General features: G+C 47.2%; 1 protein-coding gene across 1 annotated transcript in view; it reads right to left on the minus strand.

The window, feature by feature from the left end:
• The window catches only part of PPIP5K1 (diphosphoinositol pentakisphosphate kinase 1), a 96,756-nt gene that overhangs the window by 56,907 nt on the left and 20,830 nt on the right, over window positions 1–19,019 (minus strand). Inside the window, exons 12-20 of the mRNA XM_067555390.1 lie at window positions 18,066–18,152; window positions 17,503–17,578; window positions 16,793–16,902; window positions 15,720–15,805; window positions 15,111–15,239; window positions 10,939–11,060; window positions 9,845–10,027; window positions 7,236–7,377; window positions 4,853–5,076 (exon numbers count right to left, since the gene is read on the minus strand). Coding sequence (XP_067411491.1) covers window positions 4,853–5,076; window positions 7,236–7,377; window positions 9,845–10,027; window positions 10,939–11,060; window positions 15,111–15,239; window positions 15,720–15,805; window positions 16,793–16,902; window positions 17,503–17,578; window positions 18,066–18,152 — 1,159 coding nt within the window. The remainder of the gene's footprint in view (window positions 1–4,852; window positions 5,077–7,235; window positions 7,378–9,844; window positions 10,028–10,938; window positions 11,061–15,110; window positions 15,240–15,719; window positions 15,806–16,792; window positions 16,903–17,502; window positions 17,579–18,065; window positions 18,153–19,019) is intronic.

The following is a 19,019-nucleotide window of genomic DNA, read 5'->3' on the forward strand; positions in this document are numbered from 1 at the left end:
GTCCTGTAGCACCTTAAAGACTGAACAAATTCCTGCGGGCATAAGCTTTCATAGGCTGCAACCCACTTCATCAGATGCATGAAATGGAAATCACAGATAGGAGGTGTATATACACCCAAGGGTAAGAAACAACAATGGGGAGGGCAAGTGCTAACAAGGTCCATTCAGTTAGAGTAGATGAGGCCTATTCACAACCGTTGATTAGAAGGTGAGAATGTGTGAACAGTGATGCAATCAGACTGGGTCTGAACAGGGACTTGGAATAGTTGTCTCATTACAAGAAGTAATTGTCACTGTTCACACAGGTCTGATGCGTCGATGACCAGGATCGCTGCTGGTTGGGGGTGCGTGGGGAGGGTCACAAAGAGCACCCCTCTCATTACTGAACTGGGCTCTTTCCACAAGGGTAGGGAGAACAGAAATGGGGTGGAACTGTGAGAACCAAATCCAAATAATGTCTGCTTGAAGAGTACATTGACACCCATCACTGCTGAAAGGGTCCGAGGCATAGCTGTGCGTACTTTACCATGTAAATACATGCCGCCATGTGGCCCAACAGTCTGAGACAGATCCGAGCTGTCATTATCGGGTAAGCCATGATCTTGGAGATAAGGTCTGACATAGTTTAGAACTGAGCCACTGGCAGGAAGGCTCTGGCCTGGGTCGAGTCGAGCACTGTCCCAATGAACCTTATTCTCTGAACTGGAACCAAAGTTGACTTTTGCTCATTTACCAGCAGGCCCAGATTCTAGAAGGTGGTGCAGACAGTTCTCATGCTGTGTTGCACCTGCACCTGCAAGTGACCATTGATGAGCCAGCTGGCGGGGTAGGGGTAAACCTGAAACCCTCGGCACCTAAGGTAGGCCGTCATGATTGCCATGCATTTCGTGAACACCCTCGGGGCAACTGACAGGCCAAAGGGTAGGGCAGTGAATTGGAAGTAGCAGCAGCCCACCACGAACCTTAGAAACCTCCGGTGGCTGGGGAAGATGGAGATCTAAACATATGCGTCCTTCAAAATTTAGGGCAACATACCAGTCTCCTGGGTCCAGGGAAGGGATGATAAAGGCCAGGGAGACCATGCAGAACCGCAGCTTCTTGAGATATTTTTTTGAGGTGGTGCAGGTCCAGAATGGGTCAAAGCGCCCCTTCTGCCTTCAGGATTAGGAAGTATTGGGAGTAGAACCCCTGTCCTCTCAACTCTTGAGGAACCTCCTCCACGGCTCCTGTGTTTAGGAGGGATTGCACCTCTTGAACGAGAAGTTGCTCGTGAAAAGGGTCCCTGAAGAGGCACGGGGAGTAGGAAGGAGGGGTGGACAAGAACCAGAGGGTATCTGACCATCATCATGCTAAGGAGCCAGCAGTCCAATATTACAGCAGTCCATTGTGACACACTGCATCCCCATGTGCACCCTCATGGTGTGATTGTGTATCATTCCTGTTCACCCTTATAGTGTAATTGTATACTGTTTCATGCAAAGTATGTCATGGCAGAGGTTTTTGGAATGCTCATGACGCACTGAACATTATGGTTATAGTAGTATGTTTGTTGCAATGTCACGTGTATGGTTATGAGGCTTCCCTATGAAGTCTTCCCAAATGTGTCTCATGGCTTGAGGCAGATCTAGGCAAAACTCTACAGAGCTGAGAAGCCATTCACACCTCACTAAGACTTATATAAAACAACTCAGCTCAGCATTCCAAGAACAAAGGACCAGCCCAGATGTCAACAAGCAAATCCACAAAGAACCAGTGTCTCAGGACATGGAGAAAACCATACATGGATACTGTTTGTCACCTGACCCTGAAGGGGGTGGGATGAGGCCCTGGGGGGGTGAAGAAACATGTTAAAAAGGGGACATTTTGGCTGCTAGCTCGGTCTTCCACTCCCATCTACACCCAACATCAAGCAACTGAAGCATTGATCAAAAGCAAGGGCCTGGCTGGAGGCAGACCAGCCAGCCTGTGGTGAGAACCATTTAAGACTGTAAGGTTGCTGAAAGTGTTAAGCTTAGTTTAGAGTGCGTTTGGTTTTTGTTTATTCGGACTAAACCTGACTGACTTGTTTTTCTGACTTATAATCACTTAGAATCTTTCTGTGCGTAATAAATTTGTTTGTTTTATCTAAATCAATGCATTTGGTTTGGTGCGTGTTAGTGACTCCATCTGGAGTGACAGAGCTCTGATGGGCCTTAAAGTCATCTTGTGGCAGAAGACTACTGGGTCCTGCCACCACCTCATCCAGGGAGGACGACAATAGAGTCTGCACAGGAGGAGGGGTTCCTTCCTCCTCCTCCGCCTCTACTATGTCCCCTGCGGGGCATTTCTTGGGCTTTGATACCCAGGTCGATACCAGAGTTGGGGTCCAGGGCTGAATGTGCGGGTCCAGTGCCATGTCTCTTGGAGGCCACCTACTCTGAGCGATGAGATGATGGTCCTTGCGCTAGGGGAGGGAACCCCCAGGGATTCTAGTATAGTCAAAGTACGAGCCATTGCCCCAGCGGCCATGCCTGCTGGTGGGCCGGAGCCTGTGGGTGGGTAAGGAGGGTGCCTCCTATGTGCTTGAGACTCCATAGGTTCATCCTTGGTTCCTAAGGAGGAGCTCTTGCCCAGTGACCATGGCGGGGGTGTACCAGCCTCCGCCTCTATGGGGAACCAGGAGTCCTGAGATTGACACAGTCCCTGGGATCAGTGTCATGACTGGACCAATGCTGATGTGGGAACTCTTGGCAGGCTGGGGACTGGTACTTGGCCGAGGATCTATGCCTTCTGGAGACTGGAGCCACTCTGGGGACTGGTGACTTGATTGGGACCGGTGCCATGGTGGGGACTGACTATGGGCCGGGGAACGGGGTGCTGGTAACAGCTGAGGCTCGCCCTGGAAATAACTCGCCGTCCTAGAGCTGAGAAAGTACCTGGCAGCTCCTGCTCTTCCCTGCTCACAGAAGCTCTAAGTCCCAATGGTGGTGGGGGGGGAGGGGAAGGAGGCTGGGCAGGGACAATAGGTCCATAGCTAACTAGAAAGCTTCAGGCATAGAAGGGACCATCAAGTTCTTCAAGTTAGCTGGCATTGGCATTGGGTCGTTCACCAGACTCGACGCTCTCTGCGGAGTCAACGCAGGAGCCGAGGGAGTAGAGTGGCCCAGCGCGGGTCTCACTCCCGCAGCCCATTTGTCCATGTGCAGAGCAGGCAAGCGCCCTGTGCCCATTTGCTGCTTTTTGTGCCATTTTCTCAGCACCAGGGATGGGGAGCAGTGACGAGATGTGCTCGGTGCCGGCGGTGCACTTCTCTCCAACTAACGTACTTGGTGCAAAGTCAGAATGGTTGGGCTCAGAGACCGGCCTGAGAGCAGCTCCCATCAGGACCACCACCTTTAGTCTTATGTCCCGCACTTTCCTGGTATGGGGCTTAAAGCTCTTACAAATGTGGCACCTGTCCTTTCCGTGGGATTCCGCCAATCACTTCAAACCATTAGTGTGAGGACCACTTACGGGTATATGCTTTCCTCAGGAGGCACACGGTTTGAAGCCTGGAGAGCAGGGCATGCTCAGCCCCTGGGTGTCAAGTCCCTGAATGAATGGGGCCTTAAACTATCTAACACTATTAATTACTGAACTATATACACTAACTATGAAGAAAAAAATCACTAATGGGAGAAGCCTTGCTGAAAGCAAGCGAAAGATAATAGAGATCCACCATCCTGAATCCAAATCAGAAGCTTGCAATGTGGTTCCCAATTTCCAGTCGTGGAAGGACCTCAACAATGAATCGATTTGCTCACGTCACCATATTGGGCACACAGCCAGTAAGGCAAGCAGTTCTCTAAAGATCACACTGTGTTACATCCTGCAATACCAGACTGCATCAAACTGGACAGGTCCAGGGCCTAAATGGTACTATGCTGGGTACAGAATCACTAGATAAGGGACTCTTCCTACTCAAAAGGTGTTGGATCCTCATGCTGGCTGGATCTCATGTAACTGGATCCATGCTTTGGTTTCAGAGATGGACTGTGGTCTCTGATCTTTCAGGAAGCATAAAGCCAGGTCTGCTAGGTTGACCTGGACTTATCCAGGGATCTTAATAGGGAGCAGCTCCTTAACTTGATGACCAGACTTAATCAACGGGGCCTGAAGAGCTTTCCCCACCAACTGGGGTCTGAGACAGCCTTCCCATCTTTGCAGGCCAAATCTATAAACTGATGCTGGACTTGTACATGGCAACCTGAGCTCACCAGGCCTGAAGAGTCTCCCTGGACAGGGGAGTTGTGAGGGAACCCACCCTCCTGCTTGTGGTAGTCCTGAGGAAGCCTGTGCCAGATGGACATCTCATCTTCTGCACTTTTTCTTTAAAACAATCTGATTAGTTATCTGATAATCTAACTATAAACAAAATTTGCCCCCAAAGGGCATAAGGGGGGAAAAAACCCACAAGATAAGCACACAGAACACTGCGTATGATCCAAGCTCACTGCACCTTCACTGGTTAGAAGGAACTGTAGAGTGGCTAGGCCACTTACCTTTTTCTAGCCTTGGACCTCTTCTGCCTAAGAGAGCGAGGGAAGGGCAACTGACCCAATGGACACTGCTCTCTAGAAGATATGGATGGCTTGTAGAGTAGCTGCCTTGGTCTCAAGTGCAAAAATGCAGACAAAATAGGAACTGCTCAGTGCAGTGAAATCCTCTTACAAAAACACCAACCAACCACTTTATGGTTTTTGCACACCCAGCAGGCGAAACCTGACAGTGGCCCAAACACACATCCCTTTGTGTGACCCATGCCAGACACTTACGCTGTTGAGAGCGAGAGCTGCTCCCAGGAGACAGTGGAAAGGATCAAGCCAGACTGTACCTGGGGTATGATCACATCTGCCAAGGCTTTGGAGAGTTTGAAGAGTTCAGCAGTGCCCTCCAGCTTCAGCGGGCAATTGTGTTGTACATCATACTTGATGCAGTCATAGATATCCGGGATCTTGCTGATGTCATAGCGCCCATTCTTCATGCGGAAATCTCTCTCCAGCTTGCTCCACCGCTGCAGCATCAGCTCCAAAGTCTCGCTGTGGTACAGCTGCAAGTCTGAAGAGAAGCAAGAAAAAAACAACTGGTTTTAAAAAGGGGAACAGAGGCTGTGTCTACACAGAACCAGGTCTCAGAGCCTAGCACTACACTCTCGGGCTTGTACTAAAAACAGCTGTGTAGACGTCATGGCTTGAGCTGGAGTTCAGGCTCTGAGAAACACACCCACGGCCCCAGGGTTAGGAGCATGAGCCCAAATGTCTACACAGTTCTTTTTAGTGCCTTAGCATGAGCCCCAGTTTTGAGAGGACTGCTGCAGGCTCCAAAACGCAGCGTGCACATACTCAAAGAGCACTAGAGAGTGGTCAGATGATCTTGGATACCTGTAACAAATTAAACAATCAATCTGTAAACACCTAGAGGATAATAGGATTATAAGGATTAGCCAGCATGGATTTGTCAAGGACAAATCTTGCCAAATCAACCCGATTTCCTTCTTGGATGCGGTCATGACCTGGGGGGGAGGGAGGAGGGGGAGGAGGGAGGGGAGTATTAAACATGATATGTTTTGATTTCAGTCAGGCTTTTGACACAGTCCCACATGACATTCTCATAAGCGAACTAGAGAAACGTGGTCTAGATGAAATTACTGTAAGGTAGAAGATGCACAAGTGGTTGAAAAACCACACTCAAAGAGCAATTATCAATCATTCACAGTCAAACTGGGAGGACATATCTAGTGGGGTCACACAGGGCTCAGTCAATTAATGACTTGGATAATAGAATGGAGAGTACACTTATAAAGTTTGCAGACAATACCAAGCTGGAAGTACTTTGGAAGACATGATCAGAATTCAAAACAACCTTGACATATTGGAGAATTAGTCTGAAATCAATAAAATGAAGTTACCAAGTACTTTACTTAAGGAAAAAAAAATCCAATGCACAACTACAAAATGGGGAATAACTGGCTAGATGGTAGCGCTGCCGAAAAGGATCAGAGTGGGGGGTGGTTATAGTGGATCACAAATTGAATACGAGCAAAAAATATGATGCAGTTGCAAAACCGCTAATATCACTCTGAGATGTATTAAACATATGTAAGACACAGGAGGTAACTGTACCGCTTTATCGGCACTGGTGAGGCCCATTTGGAGCAGTGAATCCAATTCTGGGCACCCCCACCTTTAGGAAAGATGTGGACAAATTGGAGAGAATCCGGAGGAGAGCAACAAAAATGATAAAAAGTTTTAGAAAACCTCACTTCTGAGAAAAGGTTAAAACAGTGGGCATTTAGTCTTGAAAAGAGACGACTGGGGGGGGGACCCTGTCAACGGTCTTCAAATATGTGAAGGGTTGTTATAACGAGGACTGTGATCAATTGTTCTCCGTGTCCACTGAGGGTAGGACTAGACGTAATGGGCTTAATCTAACAAGGGAGATTTAAATTAGATATTAGAAAAAACTTTCTAACTCTAACAGTAGTTAAGTTCCAGAATATGCTTCCCAGGGAGGTTGTGGAAGCCACACCACTGGAGGGTTTTAAGGATAGGCTGGACAAACCCCTGTCAGGGATGGTCTTGGTTTACTTGGTCCTGCCTCAGTGCAGTGGGCTGGACTTAATGACTTCTCAAGGTCCCTTCCAGCCCCGCATTGCTATAATTCTATGTTCACACCCTGGCTACTCTTATTGGAGTTTCAACTGACCAGATTGCAGATGTTTCTGACAGATGGGATTCCAGCTGGGAAAGGGAAGGAAAAATTCAGAAAGACCAACAGCCTCATGACAAATACCACAAATGGGCTTGGAGAAGCCAGACACACCCCAGAAGTCTGCATTGCTACTAACAGTCATCACTCTAACACCCAGAACACAGAGCTATCCAGTTGCTTGGCATTATAGCTGTCCTGACCATGGTTTGAAATAGGAATGGGAGCGTCCATACCAATGGCAGGCAGAACAGACTAGACACAGATTATAAGAACTGGAGCTTTCTGCCACTCTTTGGAAGGCTCCTCCTCCAGAGCTGAACTATGTTGCTCAGCTGAGCCCCAACCGCTCCCTTCATGCATTAGCCAAGCCTCTTTGCAGGAGTATCTTTCCTAGGACTCTCTGCTGCAGACACACATTCATACAGCTCAGAGCTCTTGTTTGCATGGGCCAATCTAGAGGGTTCTGCTCTGGACCTGCTCTGCTCCTTCCAAGCCAAACCACTCACCTGCAGATTTGGGATCTTCCAGCCGTTTGTGTAACTGGGAGGTGAGGTTCTCAATTAGGGCATACACCTGGTCACAGATGTCTACTGGGTTCTGGATGAAAGTCATGGAGTTGACCAGAGATACGCTGCCTGTAGGTGCTAACTGCAGAGAAAAGAGAACACAAAAAGATTAGCGTCTGTGCTTACAGAGAGCATCCAGCCCATCCAGTAGTTAAGCTTCTAGAAATCTTATGCAACTGACAAACTGTTTTCCTGTGTAACAGTCATCTTACACACTCACCAGTGTACAAATGTATTATGGACAGATTAGGTCTCCCCTACCCTCCATGCTGCACCAGCCCTGTCACCCCTTCCACTGATAAATGTCTGCCTCAATTGTGACAAGATCGGTGGATCCCAGATCAGTCTCATTAGCCATCTGCAGATCCACCAGCGATAACTGGCTATCATTTTATTGAAAACACTCCTCCTTGAACTGCGAGGGATTGAGGACAAGAGAGGAAGAGCTATCCTTTTCTCAGGTAATTCAGAGATTGCTACCAGTGGGCACATAGCTGACAGCGATAGCATTTGGCTGCCATCACTGCTGAGTGAGTGAGTGAGAGTGAGCATGTGTAAGACCAGTGAGACTAGCAACTGGGACTACATACTGCCATCGGAAACTTAAGCTGGGTTTTGGCTGGAGGACCTTGTGATGCTAGGCACTGCAAGAAGAACCACCCAGCAAGGCCTGAAGTAGCAGCCCACCCAGAGCCCACTGATTGGCTCGTAAAGCAGGAAGCCATCATGGAGAGCTGTGTCAGCAATGATGCAGACTACCTGCTTGCTTCCGCTCTAGATCTTGCCTTGCTGTGGACCCCAGACTCCAGCTTCTGACCCTGGTTTGTCCCTGACTCTGCTATTTGCCTGCTGTCTGTAACCTGGTGCCTGACCCTGACTTCCTGGTAGCCTGACCCAGTTCAGCCCTGACTCTGCTACTTGTCTCCTGACCACAAGTGGGCAACAGACCATGGACCGGCCCTGACAGCATGTGTGCGTGCATGTGGCGCACAGCAGTGTGGGGTGGGGGGGAAAAAAAAAATCACTGCATTCAGGACATTACCAGTGCGAACGTACACACAGGTCAGAAGCATTTCTCTGCCTCTCTGGGTCATGGGCAATGACATGCAGAAGATTATAAACTTGCAGAGTCAGATTTTAAAGCCAGAAGAGAATTATGATAATCCACACAGATCTCCCACATAGCAGAGGGCAAAGAATTTCACCTTGTGGTTCCTGCATCAAGCCTATAAATTCTTGAGTAGATCTTTTAGAAAGAGACAACTGTTTTTTTTGTTTTTGTTTTTTTAAATCAAAAAGTCCAAGCGATGGCAAACCCACCACATTCCCTAGCAAGTTGTTCATTGGTTATCTACTCTGACTGTTAAATACGTACATCCTTATTTCTATTCTGAATTTCTCTAGCTTCAGCTTCCAGCCACTGGATCGAGGTATGCTTTTGTCTGCCACTTTGAAGAGTCCTCTGCTATCCCAAGTCTTCTCCCCAGGTAGGTACTTGTACACAGAGATCATGCCACCAAACAGCCTTCTCTTGGAAAAACTAAACAGACTGAGCTTTCTTCCCACCCTAAGACAGGTTTTCCAGACCGCAAAGCAGTCACTCTTTTCTAAACCCTCTCCAATTTATCAAAATCCTTTTAAAGCATGTCCCCAGTTCTGGTGTCAAGTGACAGGTAAAGGGCTCACTAATGCTGCATACAATGGAAACAGCACTTCTCTCTTGCTTATGCATCTAAGGAATGGTCTTTGCTCTCTTAACCAATGCAATACCCTGGAAATTCATGTCCAGCTGGTATCCACTAGGACCTAGAGTCCGTTTAGAGTCCGTTTTGCTTTCCAAAATACTCCTCAGTCCCAGAAGTGAGACCTCCTACACTCTTTGTTCTTACATGTCTGATCTTCACACTTAGCTGTACTAAAATGTGTGCTGTTCAAAGGAGCCCAGCTTACCATGTCTTTCAGATCCCTCTATAGAACTGACACAATCATTATTTACCATTCCACCAATTTTTGTCTCACCTGCAAACTTTACTAGTAATTACTTTATACTTTCTACTAGATCACTGGTAAAGATACTGATTAGCACTAAGTAAAGAAGAGATTCAAGGGACCCCACTAAGAACCCCCATAGAATGATTCCCCATTTACAATTTCTTTTTGAGATGTAGGAGACAAATTTTGAATTTTAAATTATGGGCTACATTGAGCTAATCTTTTAGTCATAATGTCACATGGGACTTAGTCAAGTGCCTTCCAGAGTCTAAGTATATTATCTCAACACTATTACCTTTGTCAACCAGACTCGCAATCGCATTAAAAAGGGATATGGGTGTGATTGACAAAAGCTATTTCCCTAAAATCGTGTTGACTGGAATTAACTAACTTGAATTCTTTTCCAATGACATCCTGTATCAGCTTGTCCATGTTTTGCTCAGACTTGATGTTAGGCTGACTGAACTAGAATTATGCAGTTCATCCTTTTTAAATGCTGGGATAACATTAGCTTTTTTCCAGATTCAGCAAGACCTGGGATGCCTCAGGGGTGTTACCTTTTCATAATCCTCCTCACAGAACTTGGCATCCTTCTGCATGATTTCGTGCAGCCGTGCCTTCACTCTGTGCTGGCAGCTGCTGAGGGAGTCACTATCACTGTCCAGCAGGCCATTCATATTGGCACTTTTTACCATTTGCACCAGGATGGGGGTTAGCTCTCCCTCCAGAGCCAGGAGACCCTATAACAGAACAGGAAAGAATTTCAGCTCAGTGGAACATAAGCAAGGACACATTCTAGCCAATGTCATGCCCAGTTTCTCCTGCAAGTCACCAAATGAAATCCTAGCTGCTGAGGATGCACCTCCTCAAGAGGGATTTAGGAAAGTGCCAAAGATTCTGCCGGTGAGACTAGAACTGTCATAGGTTGGCTGGAGCATCCTTGGCTGTTCAATGCACCCTCGAGCTGCTGACTTCTAAAGTGGTGGAATCATCTATACAACGAAAGCTCCTTGCAAGTCACATTCCAGAAGACACCACGAGTTCCTATTAGTCTAAATGGTACCCGAAGATACTCTCAACCTGATCCCTACCCCACACTGTCATTTGGGACATTTCACTAACCATTTTACACCAAGTGGTCACCAGAGAGAGACACCTTAAACTAAGAAATCCTCTGAGAAACTCCCCTTCCAAGCAACAAATGCCAGGAAGCATAAAAATGGATCTAGCATCATGCACACCCAAGATACCACATGAACAACTACTCCAGGAATCTGACTGATTTATTACCAGGCGACAACTACTGTTCAAGTGCTGTCAAATGCAGCAGAAATATGAGGGTCATATTGCACTGCCAATGCTGCCCCATGCACATGCGACAGTTTCAGTGAAGCGCTGACAGTCTCAAACACCACCATTACGACAGCAAAGGGGTTACCCACAGGAGAACTCACCCTGAGCATCACCTGGGCCCGCTTCAAAAGGAAAGTCATTACTGAGACACATATCTAGTGGAGTTTTGTAGCAGTTCCAGACAGAAAAGAGCTTTTGCTGCTGGCCATCAGCCCTACGGCCAAGAACCACCTCTGGCTTATCTGGGCTGCAGAACATATGGCTGGGAAGTGAGCAGATGTCAGAAGAGAAGAGTCACCTTTGCAAAAGCTGCTGCTGTCATCTGAACTCTGCCCTCATCTGAGGCATAGATCTTCAGGTCGTGACGATAGGTGCTGTGTAGTCTGAGCAGGCCACATCCTGGGAAGCCAGCATAGTCACCTGGAACAGAGAGCTGAGACTCAAACCACAATCTTCAAATGCCAAAAATTGTCAGCTGTTAGGATCTGTTGCAGTCAAATGCACCTCAAAAATCCAACTTCTTTAGGGAACAGATACCCTCCTGAGACAGTTACAGTTCTCTGCAAAGTTCTGCCACATGCACATTCAGTGGGGAAAGCCCTGGCTAATACCTGACACAGCTTGAAAAAGCACACTAGCAGTTCTGCTGATCCACGGCAGGAAGCGACTGATCCAAGTAGTCCTAGCATGAGTGCACCAGGCCAGAGAGCAGAGAAAACATCCTTTCCAGGAAGGAAGTCAATAAGTTACTGCTATTAGATTGGATCCTTAATTAGTTGATGGGAACAGACTCCCTCTCCCCCTCCCCCCCCAAGGTAGTGATTAGGAGCTAAAGAGGAGACATGGGCACTCAGCCATTCCTACGGTCAGAGGGAGAGCGACAGCCCAGACTTGTCCCATTACTAGCCCCTCAATGACAAACTGCAGGGTCAGCTTACCCGTATCCTCAGGATAGCAGCCCTGTCTCTGCCTCAGAGGAAGGGGGACAATCACACAATAGACAACTAGAGAGCCAAACAAAGTCTCCTCTTCCAGGGTCTGGTTTATTAACAGACTAAATAAGCTCTGGTATTTGCACTGCAACCCTCTTTCTGTCCATGCTTGTCCTCCATTCTCCACAGCTCTCTTTCCAGAGACTGTGAATAGTCATTACATCACTTGGCCTCAGGGGTCCACCATAGAATCAGGCAGTCCCTCTCCCTAGCTTCTGGCCATACATGCACTCAGGTTTCACCCCCAGGCCCTTGTCAGCCGTAATTAAGTGCCACTGCTGTTCCCGTCAGGTCTCCCAGTGGAGACATGGCTTGCTCTCCCCCATCTCTCTTTTTAAGTAAGCAACAGGACCTGGAGTTTATTTCCCCCCCACCCGCCGCAAGGCTTGCTCTCTACCTACTCACATGTTTACCCACATTCCCTGGGGACTACAAGTACCAGAAAGTCTGCTCTTAAAGGAGACAAAAGCCTGTGACACACTGCAAAAGGGCCAGCACCATGTTACAGGATGCAAGGCAGAGAAGAAATGCAAGTATTACAGATAACGCATCAGTACAGCCTTTATTGTTCCCAGGTTCCTGTTAAACTGCAAGCACAGCACTGTGTTCATGTACAGACTTCATAAACTACAGCAGCAGAAGCAGCAAGGCCCTTGGAAGCCGCATGCAAGCCTGCACAGCAGAACAAACCTGCAAACATCTCACTGTACAGGCACATGAAGACACCTTGTGCACACACAGCTGGAGCCAGCCAGTCCAAAGTCAAGCATTTATAATGGATTCTCAGAATTTAAGGCTAGAAAAGACCATTAGATCATCTAATCAGACTTCCTGTAGATCAGAAGCCATCCCTATACGGAGCCCAATAACTTGTGTTTGATGAATAAATATCTTCCAGAAATGCACCAGTCTTGGTTTGAAAACAATCATGAGCTAGAGAATCATAGAAGCGTAGAACTGGAAGGGACCTTGAGAGATCATCTAGTCCAGTCCCCTGCACTCAAGGCAGGACTCCATAACAACTGGACCATCCCTGACAGGTGTTTGTCTAATCTGCTTTTAAAAATCTCCTATGATGGAGATTCCACAACCTCCTTAGGCAATTTGTTCCAGTGCTTAACTACCTTAACAGTTAGGAAGTTTTTCCTACTGTCCAATCTAAACTGCCTTGCTGCAACGTAAGCCCATTGCTTTTTGTCCTATCCTCAGAGATTAACAAGACAAATTTTTCACCTTCCTCCTTGTAACAACCTATTACATACTTGAAAACTTATGTCCCCCTCAGTCTTCTCTCCTCCAGACTAAACAAACCCAATTTTTTTTCAATCTTTCCTTATAGGTCATGTTTTCTAGACCTTTAATCATTTTTGTTGTTCTCCTCTGGACTTTCTCCAATTTGTCCACATCTTTCCTGAAATGTGGCGCCCAGAACTGGACACAATACTCCAGTTGAGGCCCTATCAGCGCAGAGTAGAGTGGAAGCATTACTTCTCATGTCTTGCTTACAACACTCCTGCTGATACATCCCAGAATGATGTTCGCTTTTTTTTGCAAAAGTTAGACTGTTGACTCACCCCCTTCCATCCTCGGCAGTCATTTCCCATTTTGTATGTGTGCAACTGACTGTTCCTTCCCACGTGGAGTACTTTGCATATGTACTTATTGAATTTCATCCTGTTTACTTCTGACCATTTCTCCAGTTTGTCCAGGTCATTTTGAATTTTAATCCCATCCTCCAAAGCACTGGCAACCCCTCCCAGCTTGGTATCATCCGCAAACTTTATAGAGGTACTTTCTGTACCATTATTATCTAAATCATTGATGAAAATATTGAACAGAACCAGACCCAGAACTGATTCCTGCGGGACACCCCACTCAATGTGCCCTTCCAGCTTGACTGTGAACCATTGATAAATATCCTCTGGGAATGATTTTCTAACCAGTTATGCACCCACCTTATCCATCACTTCCCCCTTGGCACTGTTTCCAATAGTTAATCATCCTCACTATTAATCAAAAGTTGTCTAATTTCTAATTTGAATTTGTCTGGCTTTAGCTTCCAAACATTGGTTTTTGTTCTGCCTTTCTTGGTTACATTAAAAAGCCCTTTAATATCAAGTCACCCCTTCATCTTCTTTTTGATAAGCTAAACAGAATGAGCTCCTTCAGTCTCTCACTGTAAGGTATTTTCTCCAGCCTTCAGATCATTTTTGTGTCTCTCTTTTGCATTTGCTCCAATTTTTCCAATACCCTTTTTAAGCTGTGAAGGCCAGAACTGAATGCAGTGTACCAGTATCAGAGGTAAAAGAACCTTCCTGCTCCTACTCCCATTTATATGCCAAAGGGTCACACTGGCCCCTTTCGCCACAGCATCACATTGGGAACTTGTGTTCACTTGCTTGTCCACTGAGACCCTAGATCCTTTTCAGGATCATACTTCCTAGGAAACAGGCCCCCTTTCTGCAGGTCTGACCTCCATTCCTTGTTCCTAATGTACAGCTTTGCATTTGGCTGCATTTAAATGCATTTTCTTAGAATGGGACCTGGATACCAAGCAACCAGATCACTCTGTGTGACTGACCCGTCACCAGTGCCATGCCGTTAATCTGCATCAGCCACACGTTTTACCAACAGTGATTTTGTATTTACTTCCATAAGTACAGATGAAAATGTTGACTACCACCAACTCCTGCAGAATCCCACTAGAAATACCCCCATTTGATGATGATAATTTCCCCATTGACCACCACTTTTTGACATCTGTCAGTCAGTGCTTAGCCCATTTATCATGTGTTCTATGGATATTGTATAATGCTTATTTTTCAAATCAGAATGGCACTAAGGTACTAGAGTCAAATGTCCTAAGAAGTCTATTTACATCTATGCAGTTACCTTCATCAACCAAACTTATAGTCTCACAGAACAAAATCAGGTTTGTTGACAAGACCTATTCTCTATAAAACCATGTTGTTTGGCATTAATTATACTCCTAGTCTTCAATTCTTCATTATGGCAACTAGCCTATAGTTACCCGCTCACCCCACTTGCCCTTCTGGAATATTGGCACATTAGCACTTTTCCAGTCTTCCGGAATTTTCCCAGTATTCCAAAAATGATTCAAATTAACATGAGCAGGTCAGAGCTCCTCAGCCAACTTTTTTAGGACTCTTCGGTGCAAGTTATCCAGGCTTGCTGATTTTAAAACATTTATCCTCAGTGGATGCGGTTTAACAGCCTCCTCTGTCACAAATGGACTGGAAAGTATTTAGTCATCCTCATGCGACAAAACCACATCATCCTGCCTCTTTTCAAATGCAGGAAATAGTTATTGAATTAAAGCAATGGTGGAGCCTTGAGCCCATTCAAGTATTCAAATGCACGCATGCTTCCAGTCACCCCAGTGATTAGCAGGCTACGGGTGGCCTCTGTGTACAATCAGAGACAGGAGCTGAGGAGAGGCACCACAGGGAAAGCTCACCTTGGCCTCCAGGGTACATACAGCGAAAGGCCCGACCAAGCTCTTCCGCCTGGACCCTTCCTGCTGGGGTCAGCTCTCCACCCCATTTCAGCACCAGTAGCAGAGACGGGGAGGCCTCCTTACGGGCATCTAAAGAGATAAATAGGCAGTTACCATACTGTAAAATGGGGGCAAAAGCTCCAAAGACCAGGGGGCCTGCATGGCAAGGGCAGAGGAGACTCAGTATAGGCATGATTTCTGCGGGCACTGGATCAATGACAGCCTGTCTAACGACTTCAGTGAGTGCATGATTAGGGGGCACTGGATTTTGGGAACATAATTTCCAGATTTAATGATAGAAGTCCAAGTCATGGAGAGTGTGAACTCCAATGCTCCCCAAGGGATAGGTCTGAGGGCTCCCAGCCTTTCCATAGCATAAAGAATAGAGGTGTTCTCTCCAGTATGCCTAGCCATCCTGGCACAGGAGGCATGCATTAGTCCTTCTGACCAGCACGCTGTGCAGTCACCCCTTCCCCACCCCCTTAAGATGCAGTCCAAGAGCAGCATACAGGTACCAAGTCCCAGGGATTAGAATCAGTCTGAGAGGGAGGGTGTGGGTTTTTTTTAAACCTTCATCTTCACTGGAAGCTTTTGGGTGTCCACGAGGCAAGTAGGTTAGCTGCACCTTGCGGTTAATGCCAGAGAAATGTCCATACCTGTCACAAAGAGAGAGAAGTCAATACCCTGCCCCAGTGCCCCCCAGGCAGCAGAAGGCACAGCCTCTCAGGCTCTCTGCAATGTCCTTCTCTGACAGTACTTGGATGGGCACGTTTCCTGACACCACCACCAAGTGACCAAGTTATGCACTGGTGCTCTACATCTGTGACCCAGCATACAAAGGTGGACAGGTTTGCCTGCTCCTTCATTTAACAAAATGGTCTGAAAAACAAATTGTGCTGGGAAATTAGTGTCCAGAGGGCTTTAAACAGTCTTAGTTTCTATCCATCCCTTTGACAGATGAACACAGGGTCACACAGTTCTGCCTCCTAGGCGCAAACAAGGTGAGAGCTGGTCTACTTAGGAGATTTGGGCTCCTGTATGTTGGAGATGCCATGAGACAAACACATCTCTCGTTATTTTGGCACCATAAGCTGCTCTGCAAGACAAACACAAGGCCAAACCTAGAGATACTGGATTCACGAGGTCGCCATCAAGGTTCCCCATTTCCCTTTTGTTGCACTCTTTGTGCTAGAACCACCTCACTGAGCAAAGCAAAGCAATCTTCATTCCATTAGCAGATATCTAAACCAGAGGACATTAAATACACAAGTGCTGTGAGTCATAGGGATGATTTTTCCTTTTCTCCAGCAGTGGAAGTTCCCCATTGTCACCAGAGTATGCTATGGCAGGGCACTGGGCCTTTCTACACCAAAACCATAAGATGTCATGCTTACGGTGGCCAAAAAATAAGAACTGGTACTTGTGGTGCCAGAGCAAGCCCTGCTGGTGTCATCCTCCAGTACTGTTGTCTACGAGACGGTTGCTGCAGCCTCTGCCACCCCTAGGGGACTGGCCAGGCAGGACATGAGCAGCGCACACACTGCTTCATTAATAAGTCTTCCCTCTGTAGCTGCACTGTTATCCTCTGGGGAGTAGGCAGTCCCAACATGAGCTTCCACTCCACCCAACTCGCTCTTACTCACATCTCCAGGACAGTCTTTAGCTGCTCCAATTTGGATTTTCTCTCCTCTATCTCACAGTCATTGTACGTTCCCAATTCCACCACTAGCAGGCGCGCAATATCCAGCACTTCCTGTCAGGGATAATAGGCACCATCTATCATGTCCCCAGAGAGCTTGCATCCTCCCCCATGGCCACCCATCCTTCTGGTGCCCCAAGACTGACTGGCACCCAGCCCCACATTCTCCTCCCAGTGTGCCAAGGACAATGGGTACTCAGACAGCCTGCACCTAGTCCCATGACCACCCACCCTCACATCATTTAAAACGGTTACCCACATTCATTTGCGTGAACATTTTTATTATCCAAGACACAGCTTTAGCAGAGATAAGTTCTGTCCAGTCCTGGTTTCTTACACTCTCAGGTTGCAGCTCTGTCCTGCTCAGGATCAAACACGAGCCTCAAATTCCCCCAATTCTCAAAGTTTGAGGAATTCTCTCATCCAGACAGCACCATGAGGGGAGAGCAGCAAGAGTGACATTGTTGTGGTTCTACAGCAGTTTGTCTTTCCTCAGGTTCTTGCCCATGAGCAGTCCCTGCTGGAAGCTAGTGACATGAGCCTGCTGTATGTGATGTAGAGAATGCTCACGCCATTGACTATCCCCACAAATCTTTCACTAGGATCCAGATCACCCAGGTCTTCTGTACAGTGACCAGGGAGGTCTCCCCTCACCTGCAGCTGCTCCGGTTTCTTCAGCTTCAGCTTTCCTGTCTTGTAGCCATCATATTTCTCAAATAATTCAAAGAACCTAAACAGACAAAGAGACCTAGTCTGGTTTTCAACTCTTCCCATGCCAAGAGGATGGTCATCCCTACCTACCCGGCTAAGCCCCTGTCTTCAGGGAGAACTGGCAGGTCCACAGGCTCATCCCGGCTCCCCAAAATTCCCAGGAAAACAGGTGCTTTCAGCCTGAACTAGGAGAAGGAAAAAGGATAGCCAATGGCTTCTCTCCTTGCCAGGGGCCTTTCCCTCTGCAGGAAGTCCAAGATCTTGTACAGCCAGGAAACCTTCACCACAAACTGGCCTCTCCCAGTGCTCCCATGGAAAATGCAGGAGCTTCCTGGGGAAGGCTATATCGACTGAGTGAAAGGTATTAGCTCTGAATGGAGCCAGGGAAACCACCACCCCACATGCAGTGGGCCCTTATGCTTGGCCATGACCTCAGCAGCTAGGCCATCCATGTATCACTTCTATCTGTGCAAGACCCCATACAAGCCTTCTGCTGCACCCATTACCTGGGGTGTTTAACCTCCATCTTCATCTTCTGCTTGGGGGTGCGGTCTCCATGCCGTATCACTGCAATAACACAGCGCAGCTCCATCCTGGGGCAGGGGAAAACAAAAAGCATACCCTGTCAGGGACAGTACCCTTTCCATACACTCCTCACTCACCCATCCTAACAACACCACAATGAGACAGATTCCCTTCTTACAGAAAACATTTTCACCCGCATGCTCTCAGCTGGCTGCTTTTGTCTCAGAAAGCCTATGCTAGATCTGGGAGAATCCCCATCATCAGACGGGGTTGCGCCAGCCATAAGTTCAGAGCCTGCAAGAGGAGTCAAAAATCTACAGACATGTTAACACCACATCAAACAATAGAGCTACAGCATTCCCAAGGAGATGTGCAAGCATCATGAAGCAGCAGGAGACAGGGCAGTGTGAGCTGGGCCAGCTGTTATGGCAGCCGTAGGCACAAGATTCTGGACTGTGCCAATCTCATAGTGCCATTTGGGGAACATAGGAATGGCCAGACTGAATCAGACCACTGGGACATCTCTCTCTACTTTTGGCCAAGACCAAAGGAAGAAACCAAGCACCAGGGAGTTCTGAGACAGCCTGCACCCTGGACAGTTTCCTCCTAACCCCATTAGTCAGGCCATCTCATGCCAGAAGCAGGAGGGGTTACATCCCTTCCAAAGCTTTTCAGTAATTACAACAGTAGCTCTGGTTGTGCTTATTACCCATAAGTGGCCAATCCCTTTTTGAGCCCTACGCAGCACTTGGCCTCAATTCCATATTGTGGCAATGAGTTCCACATGCGGTCTTCTGTGAAAAAGTATTTCCTTTCATCAACTTCAGTTTGCCACCTTTCAATTTCACGGACTGTTCTCAACAATCTTTCCCATAATACAAGAGTAAGAGACGTTGCTGATCTACCTTCTCCAGATCAGCCATTATTTTATATAT

This window comes from Emydura macquarii, unplaced genomic scaffold, assembly GCF_026122565.2.
Source record: "Emydura macquarii macquarii isolate MOO-44397 ecotype Brisbane River unplaced genomic scaffold, CSIRO-AGI_Emac_v2 contig_1644, whole genome shotgun sequence".
NCBI lineage: Eukaryota > Metazoa > Chordata > Testudines > Chelidae > Emydura > Emydura macquarii.